General features: G+C 45.5%; 1 protein-coding gene across 1 annotated transcript in view; it reads left to right on the top strand.

Moving 5' to 3' along the window:
* LOC307238205 (dual specificity calcium/calmodulin-dependent 3',5'-cyclic nucleotide phosphodiesterase 1A-like) overlaps positions 1-10,000 on the top strand; it is a gene marked incomplete at its 5' end in the record, with an annotated part of 77,165 nt that overhangs the window by 10,810 nt on the left and 56,355 nt on the right. Inside the window, one exon of the mRNA XM_080011102.1 lies at positions 1-78. This exon is cut by the window's left edge and continues 88 nt beyond it. Coding sequence (XP_079867228.1) covers positions 1-78 — 78 coding nt within the window. The remainder of the gene's footprint in view (positions 79-10,000) is intronic.

Consider the following 10,000-nt stretch of genomic DNA (forward strand, 5'->3'; position numbering starts at 1 on the left):
CCGCAGTCCCGGGGAGATTCTGGCCGATGAACTCCCTGCGACAGATGGACCCGAAGCCACTGAGAAAACTGCGATCAGGTTTGGCGCTGGCGAATTGAATGACAAACCCGATTATTTGTTTAGAGGTGACTCACGGCGGGAAGCGCCACCTTGGGAGTCCAGATGACAGAGGAGTTTCCCAGTTTTCCAATCAACCCGGGTCCCTTGAATTCAGGTAGAATTCGAGTGTTCCCTGCAGTGTTTGACCTTTTATTTTGTTACAGATAGGGCCGTGACGTGCGGCGTGAAATGGCATTTGTTGGTTTGAGGAGAACCTCCTCCTTCCTGGCATTCAGTTCTGCTGTTGAGCATGGAGGATAGAAACACCGTATACACAAAAACACACGCACACACACGCAGGTGCGCGCGCACACACACACACACACACACACGCACGCACACACACGGACGCTTCTAATTGCTATGTATGGATGAAGACCTCAGGGGAGGCGGACATGATTGATTCCACCTTGATAACAAGGACTTGAATGTACCATTAACATAATTTGTTGTCACTGTTAGAATATTGAACGTCACTTAACGCCCGATTCCAATTAACCTGGGCGTCCGAAGAGACCGTCACAAATGCCACATCTGGAGGTGGAAAAGCGTTCCAGCCGAGAGATGCTTCACAAATTCACAGCGCGCGATGAAAGGGCTCGCGAGCGTGTGCAAATATAGACGGGGGGGGGGGCGGGCAAGGTTATTTTTTTGGGAGAGCAGGGCAGGGGGTTTATTTTTTTATTTTTTTATCAGCTGATCATTTATCGACAGCCCTTTCCCACTCGGAGCGTCTCGTATGAGATTGCGTCAATGTCATTTGACCATTTGCTGTTTTCCCCTGAATTCGATTTCACGCTTGCCGGTAGCCCCGGCCAAAAGAAAATGACTCGTCTCTTGTTTTTCTCCCAAAAGTCCCCTCCCAAACACAGGCGCGTTTCCAGCGTCGGGCGGCGACGGGGAGGAAGGGATTTTCCACTCGGCAGAGCACAGCCTGCTCCTTCATTTTAAAAAGCCCGTTGCTGGGATTTAAAGAAGAGAGAGAAAAAAAAAAAAAAAGACTGACTGCAGGTTGACTAAATGTACATGCGCTGCAGGGCGACAGGCTCCGATGCATTTCAGACGGCTCTCGGCTACATCCGGCTGCGGGGAGGGGGGGCGACGGAAAGTTGAGCAGAGTTCAACTTTATGCAAATGAGCGGCGCCGGGCGCCAGCCAATAGGTGGGGGGCATACGCTCCCAATGCGGCGGGTCCGCGTGATTGTTCATGAGTCGGCTATTTTCTTAAATGAAAAACTTCCCTCAAACCATCGACAAAATATGGAACACGTTACGTTTCTCCAATAAGGACAGTTGTTTATTTGAAGGGGCGGATACAAGACTAGTCACGCGGTATTTTTCAAGAGGTCATTTATTTTTCGAAGCAAACAGCTGCACCATTAACATTTTTGAAAAAAGTACACACGGCACCACCTTCCTATATGATGTGTAGTGAATGTGGAAACGGGGAGAGGTTTTGAAAGGTTCGGCGCGCCCACAACAGCCGGTCACGATTTTTGAGCCGACGCGCCCACAAACGCGCAGAGGCCCCCGGGGGCGAGGTGAGCGCCGGCCGGCTTCACGCCGCAGCCCCAACGTAAGGCAACAATCCCCCCCCCCCGGGGATTAAGCACCTCAATGTCAACGTTCAGTTTGGTTTTTCTAGCTTTTAAAAAAAAATGTTTTATCCTATTTTCCTTTTCCTTTTTCAACACTTTTCATCTCTTGACTGTGAGCGGGGTGTGCGGCGGCGGCAGGTTCATTTCGGTTCACGTGCTGTTGTTTACGGGTCTCTCCTGTTACAAACAGGTCTGTTTTTTTTAACAAGGTTAGAAATGATCCCCATCTACCGGATGAAGGAAGATGGTTATTTTCTTTGACAGGTGGAAACGGACGTCTTTCGTGGAATAATGAGTCCCCGCTCTGCGGACACAACACTGACCTTTCCTCCTCCGGCGCGACCTCATCACGCGCGGCCCCCTCCCCTCGTCCCCGTAAGATTAGGGGACCTCTTTCATCGAGCCGGGAGGGCGGGGGCGGTTAATCCGGGCCGGGTCCCCACGGGGGAGGAGAGGTTTGCAGGATGATGAACGGCAGCGTTATGGCACGTGATGATGACCTCACCGTCCATGATGTAAGATCCTCATCACCTCTGAGGGGCCAAAAGTGGTCCCTACCCTTCGGGATGAGAGTGTTTTTTTGGGGGGTTTTTCAATTGGAAATTGGCTCAAAGACGAAGCAAGTAGCGCATGGAGACGCAGGGAGTGTGTGAGGACAACTGGAAAAGAACGGGGGTTGGGAAGGAATTAAGGATCGGATGAAGCGCATCCCTTTTCTCTACAGCTTACTGCCTTGTTTACGGACTTCGCTCTATTTTAACGATCAGCGGAACTCTCTGTTTTCACTTTTTTTTTTTTCAAATCGAAGGATCAGGAGAACGAAACTCGCGAGGCGGCCGTGAACTCGTCCCCGTTATCATTCTGCATTCCCCGTCGGTTATAAAGACACAGTCCGACGCTTCCCGGGGCCGCCCTGTGAGCGACGGGGAAAAAAAACAAAAAAAACAAAAAAAACATATGGAGTCATTAGCGCACAAACACACGCCGACTGGTTTGAGCGCCGGCGTCGCGCTGCTGTTTGCGCTCGTTAGGAAGCAGCTTGGACGCTCCACCGCCACGGCCCCCGATCAGTGGTCCACACAAGACACAAGACCAGAGGATCCAGCAGTTCTGCCTCTCCCCCAGCGCCTGCCGGCTGAAAGGAATCCATCTCAATTCTGTTAGAGTCGTCCCGGGAGACGGGTGCCATTTGGCCTTTCTATTTTCACAAATAATCCATTTTTATTTACATTTCATCGCTTAATATACGCCCATCCGTGTATCCAACTTTCATATTGCACCTCAGGCGCAAAAGCCTTACGAAGAGGTTGACGTGACGGGGTGGAGCATTTCATCCTAAAATGGCCGGCACACAAAAACTATACCTAGGGTCAAATTCATTAGCTGATAATTAGCGGAAAATAAAGTAATAACATGGGTTTTTTTTCGTTTTTTTTTTCATAATCATCATAAATAATTAACTTTAAAACGATTTTCTCTATCTGTTATTAGTGGCAGGGTGGACAGGCTTGACAGACCCCATCAAACATGATAAAACAATCAAGTTATCAGTAAAAAAGATCGTTTACCAGCTTCAGAATGGAGCTCCTCTGAAGGCTTAAACAACGTCTTCTTTATGATGTCACTTAAAGTGACAGTTCCTTCATTTTGGAGGGAAATTAAGCAGAACTGAAGGACACAAATCAATTATCCCATTTTAATTACTATAAACAGTATATGGGCATGAAAATAAACAGTAGTCTCTCGAAAAAGTTATAAAAAAAACATTATTATTTGCTCACTAATTTACATTTTCTCATTTAGTTCATAATGAACTTTAGATTCATCGTTTTTAGCCTGGCAAACGAGGTGACGAATAATTGTGTTTTATAGACTTCAATTAATGTTGTGGACCCACACGGCACTCCTTTCATGGAATCGATTCGTTGGACTCACAGTTCGGCGAGGCACAGTGGTAATGAATTTCGCACAAAGAGGAACGGACGCAGGCGCCGCTCCAGTTCCGCCTCGAGTCTTCAGCGCGTTTGGCCGGCGCCGGTGATTTATTTTCCCGCCGGATGGGACGCCGTGCGCCGCGGCCCACTTGGCGGCTTGGTTAACGCGACTGTCCTGCCTGACGGTGTGGACCGAGGTTCAGAGGCTGACACCCCTCACCTCCCACTCCCACCCCCACCCCCACCCCATGCTTTGGTCCAGTCACAGCTTTGCACGCCGCGCTAATGGTCATTTTGTCAGAGCGACGGGAGAAGCTCCGCGCTGCGACCGCGATACTAAAAGAGCTTTTATCAAGTCAAGTCGAGTCAAATCTTCATTATTCCCCCGAGGCGGGAATTTCTGGACGGAGGAATAAAAATAAAAAAATAATAAAGATGCAGCAACAGTAACCGCACGACCATCAACACACACACACACACACACACACAGCGGTGGACAGAACCGCCAAGAGAAGAGATCTGTCCTCCGCAGGACCCACATGTCATTAGACAGAGATAATGTCGCCCAACGGCAACGGGCCGTGGCCAAGACAGCATCACATTCTGATACAAGATCAGGGCCACACGAGTCCCTCGATGTCCCCCCCTTTTCTCCAAGCAAGACAAAACAAAAACTGTGTGTTTTTATTTTAGACAATGTATTCATGGCGCTTGGTAGCCTCGCGCATGACAGCCCCCCCGGCTACGCCACTTAGGGCCACAATAAAGCAGGGGGCCGGGCCTGTACGACATCCAGAAATAACAATATACTTAAGCTTAGTTCTGTTTTACTCTGAGGCCTTTTTTAAGTAATGCCGATGACATACTGTATATATAATTTATTTGTATTTATTTATTTTTTATTTTTTTTACAAAATTGCTTATCTGCCTTTTATTTATTAACATAATTTAAGGAAATACACTTTACCTGCTTATTTTTGACAGACATGGCATTAGCATTTCTGTCCTGTCACGGTATTACTGGGTGGAGTACTACGGCTCTACACCACCAGCCTCAGCAGTGAAATGCATTTACAATGAAGTGTGAAGTGCTGTGATGGGATATGAAGTAGTCTCGGGTGTATTTTCCATTTTGGACACACTTTTAGACATCATGGCTACAGCTGCTCTCCCTGTGGAGCACTGGGATCCATTGCAAGTGTCTGGGGGTTCCGTGGAAATTTGCATTTTTTTTTTTTTATATATATATAGTATTTTGTATATGAATTTTTTTAGATTTCCTTAAAATTGTTGTGAATAGATACAGTATGTGTCTCCGCCGTGAGAAGAAAGTCTAGTCCTCATGTGAAATTTAATAGAACATCTTTAGGAAAAGAAGTGGCATGGCAAACTGTTACAGTATGTATTATATTTTATAATATTCACCCTTGAAATTTGTTTCCACAAAAATGTGTTTTTATCTCGTGACTTTCACCTCGGAAGTTTTCATTTATTATTTCCCCTTTGTCTGTGTGGTGTCAGTATCAGTTGTACATTAAATGACCTCCAGACCGGAGCTGCACCCATATGTTCACACTGCGGTTAAACCATTCCGATGTGTTGTCATTCTACCTTGCGACCTTGTGTGGGAGGCCGTGATCAATACAAACCTGCAGCCATTCAATAATATTTGAACTTTTTTTTGGTTATTGATTTAAAGAGTTGACCCCTATCTCTGTTTTTATGGGCCTGCTTGTTAATCAATGGCAGTATACTATTTATCAACATATTTAAAAGTGAGGTAACACAACCGCATTTTCAGTGAAGGGCGTAGTGAAGGGCAGAGGAAGGTCAGGTCATCGGCACATGGTGACACTGTGAGACTGCTGACCTCATTCGGCAACAATCGATGGAACTTAATTCAGCGAGATAGCAGCATCGCGAGGTCCTAATCCACTTCTTCTTGGTTGATACAGTCGATGGAGTCGTTTGGGTGGTGGCTCGGGTGGGGTCTACTCTCCCGTGCAGCGGACGGGGTACTGACACGACAGCCGTGTTTCTAGTTGGACAAGGCATTGGCTGAGCTGTCTTTCCCTTCTCACGTAGCGTTCTTCCTCTTTTCTCCATCTTAGTAAAAAGTTCACTTTAAGTCACTGTCGGTCTTGGGAAAGGCTGATTTGACGGCACTTTCTATGTTCTTTACACGTCTTGTTGAGCGTTGCGGCGAGTAAGGCGGCCGACAAGGATACTAAAAGAAGCTGATTACACCCTTTGGTGAGGGAGTTTGTTGATTTATTCGACATGCAGAACTTACAGGGCGGTGGACGGGAAGAAGCGGAATCTCACTTACAAATTCAGCTGCAAAGGTGAGTCATAACAGCTTATCGCCATGAACACACCGCACGGCTTCCAGAGCCGTCCGATCGCCGCACTGCGACAGACACACACGACACGACTCTCTGTCTTGTGATCGGGAATGTTGAAGTGACTGATCGGAGACACATTACAAGACCTTTCACCGGGAGGAATCCCAGACGAGTCTGTGGGGGGTCTCCAAACTACGCTTTGTCATTGACGCGATACCATGCGAGGGACAGGATTATAATTTTTTCATTCGTTTCTTGATCACTGTAAAAAACTGAATAAAAGCAGAATTTAAATAAGACATATATTAAAACCCTAGCGAAGAAAAGTAAAATGTTTCTCCTTCTCGACTCCTCCCACCCCACCCCACCCCGTGTCTGCTCTCATTGGCTGCAGCTCTGTGCGTCACTCCCGACTCGATCCCGAAATGACCAGATATTAGAACTGATTGATATCGCACTGGCGTGTGCGAGCGCTCGGCGAGCAGTCCGATCGCTTCGTGAGCAGTTCACACCGCACACCCGTCGCTCACGGGTGCGCGCTATGATTTTCCTCCGATCCGGGGCTGTACATATGGGGCTCCAAAAGCCTGTCAGCGAGCGGGAAAATCAGGCCAGAATCACGTAGTCTGAGCTCGGCATGAGTTGTCAATTTGCAGTATGCAGTATGTGTTGGAACTTTGACGTGGGAGTATTCGAGGCAACGTGGGGCGGAAAATGACTACCTCAAGGAACTGGAGGCTTTTCCTCTTGGAGAATGGCTCTATATCCCACTACACACAGTCCAGGACTCATAGAACCACATTCCATGAAGTATAACAGCTGTTTCGATGGCGAAGAGCGGCCCCTGCTCCTCATCAGAGTCGTACATTTGTATGTCATCTGTAATTTGTTCACCCCACGGTATGCATCTACTCCAATCGGAGGAAGTACATTCATGCTGTCGTAGATACTGGACGTTCTCATCCACGTTGGTGCTTGGACTGCAACTGGCAAATCAACTTCATGTGTTTATTTATCGAAGGCGGCAGAAGGCTGTTCCGGATCGTTCCCGTATAATTAAACTAATGGACTCCATTACGGAGCGCAGGTCCGGAGATCTGCTCGTGTTTGTTTCCCTGACCCGGAACACATTAGCCGCGTTGCGCGTCCCGTCGAAGCCGCGTGTGACTGCGGAGCCTCGACCCCGCGGTGAACTCGGGGAAGCCACGCCGTCCTCCGCCACGTTCTGCCCTGTAATTAGTCACCGCGGTGACGGGGAGCCACGCCCTCCGCTGCTGAGCGAAAGTACGGAGTCATGAAAGCAATTCACGACGGATCCTTTTCCAGAGCTATTACTAGCTTACATTATGATATTTCAAGATGAGATAAGATGATAATAATATAAAAACTAAATAAATAATAAATAATTCTAATACTATAAGATATATATATATATATATATATATATGTAATATATATAAATACAAATCTATATAATAATATCATGAATAATAAAAAAAATGAATAAATAAATTACTTTTAGGAATAGATAATATAACCCTTTATTACTCCCAGGGGGTTCAGGAATATATTACTATTTGTCATACTACTGCTCTATGTTAGGAGTCAGCTTTACAGGCTTCTTCACTCCCGATGTAGCAAAAATCAAAATCTATAAACCATAAAACCTTGTTTTTTAGCTGATATGCACTGTCAGTTTTAGTCTTGTTATGCATTGTCGGCACAAGTAAATAATTACCACGCAATAAAATCCTCTGGTTGTGGCAGGTCTAATAGCAGGAGCGAACCCTTCCGGAACCCTTCTCTCATATCTGCCCTCCCGGCCCCGGTCAAGTTTCTGTGCGACCTCTGACCCCGGAGCAATCTCACCGGAGGACCAGGAAATAAGAATGCTTCTTCAAAGCTTAGTTTTTCCATCACCCACACCCTACAAATGAATAAAGCCAGCCTTATGGCGCTGTGCCCTCAATTTCCCCCAGCCAGCCTCCCATCTCCACCACATCTAATACAGTCCCTCCAAAAAAAATAAAAAATAAAGTATAGATGGGAAATCGTATTTCGTGATAGATGATGTCCACCATAATGTGGTCATTACCTGAAGGCCCGATTGCTATTTTGATGCATTGATACGCGTATCCGCTTGCCTAGAAATTTAAATGAGATTTGAATTTTTCATGCCCCTCAAAAAGGGGCGGGGCCACTAATGCCTGGGATTCCTTGTGGGAGCTACGCAGACCGAGCAATATTAACAGCGGATCCCGCCATAAGCATCATTTATTCATAGAAACACTCAATTCATTTTCCGTCATTCGGTGATACAGTAGCATCAAAAATCACACACACCCACACACACACACACACACACACACACACACACACACACACACACACACACACACACACACACACACACACACACACACACACACACACACACACTCACACACACACACCCACACACACCCACACACATTGTTCTATTGTGTTATCATCACATGACACACATTTCTCTTTGTATGAGTGAATCAAGACACTGGATAACAAGTGCTGTTTCATAGTCACTCACTCACACATACAGTTTACAACAATTACAATTATGAGGCTACAAAATTCTACATAAGATTTTAAATGAGTAGGAGTGAATGTATTGTAAAATGCTTTCGTACATTGTTTCTCATCTGCTGACTCAGCAGTGAATATTGCAGTCAAGGTCCGGTTTTATAATATCCCCTCACTCTCATGTTTGAGTTTCCTCATAAAACATGATGATGATGATGATGATGATGATGATGATGATGATGATGATGATGGTGAACATGCAGCCAGTAAAAAGAAAAACAGATTTGATTTGACAAATTCAAAATCCGACAGTATGGTGCCCTCTTGCTGCCAGTTCAGTCCCATGACGCTTCGCTCCCTCACTCGTTCCATTTTTGGCGATATTGTTGGTCCCTCGTTCGCCAGTGGAATCGCAGTGAGATTCTTCGGGTGCTGGAAGTCCCAAAGCTCATCTGAGATCTTATTTGTCCAGCTATTTTGGGTCTGAGAAGAAGTTTCCTTCTACGGCGAGAAAGGCCTGAAAGACATGCTGTAGGGGCTCCCTTCCCCTCTGCGCTGCCTTGAGGCCGAGGATACAGTCGCGTTGTTACGCCGCTGAAGGAGTCCAATGACAGAGATTGATATTAGAAGAGCCACTGGAATGAGTCATACATGCTTAACAACGCTGACCCTCTCCCGCGACCCTTAATTCACACAGGCAAGGGTCCTTATTTAGCGGAAGCACTCCAAGGTTCCATGTTTTTGATCAAGGGTGCTCTGACCTGACTCGGTACAGAAGGGTTTCCCAGTGCCTGTTCCCTGTATATATATATATATGTATATATATATATATATACAGTATATATATACATTTATGACAGAAGAAGCTTTAATAAGTTTTTTGGGGCCAAAACATTCAAATGAAGGTCAACTTCAATTGCATCTAACCCCGCTGGAAATCGTTTTCCACACTGATGAGTAGAGTGCCGTGCAACCCAATAGAATGACACGCTCCGTCACTATCAGAAAACGTGGTTTAAATAACAAATTGATAAAAAAGTAAATTATCTTTTATGTTTTCTTCGTATATTTGGGCATTTTCATGGGGCTTGTGCATTAACAGTAGAGTGGATATATATATATATATATATATATATATATATATATAGCATTTTTTTACATACTATCTATCTCTAATTTGGGGTTAACTAGGGCAAGGATTAAGCATCACATAAATAATTGTGATTAAAAACTGAATCGTCTCTTTTGTTCATTTTAGACAACTATAATTGTTGCATAAAATAAAACTTATAGTAATACCTGTAGACTTATTGCGGATGAGCCATTTACCGGCATCGATGATTGAATCCTAATCAATTTTGAGCAGACTGTTCATTTTCCCCAACCCAACTGATGGAAAGTCAACGACTTTGCAATTTATTCATGGTGACATTTATAACATTGAATTAAAATTCTCCTGACGTTG

The sequence above is a fragment of the Zeus faber genome (assembly GCF_960531495.2).
Source record: "Zeus faber genome assembly, chromosome: 12".
Lineage (NCBI taxonomy): Eukaryota > Metazoa > Chordata > Actinopteri > Zeiformes > Zeidae > Zeus > Zeus faber.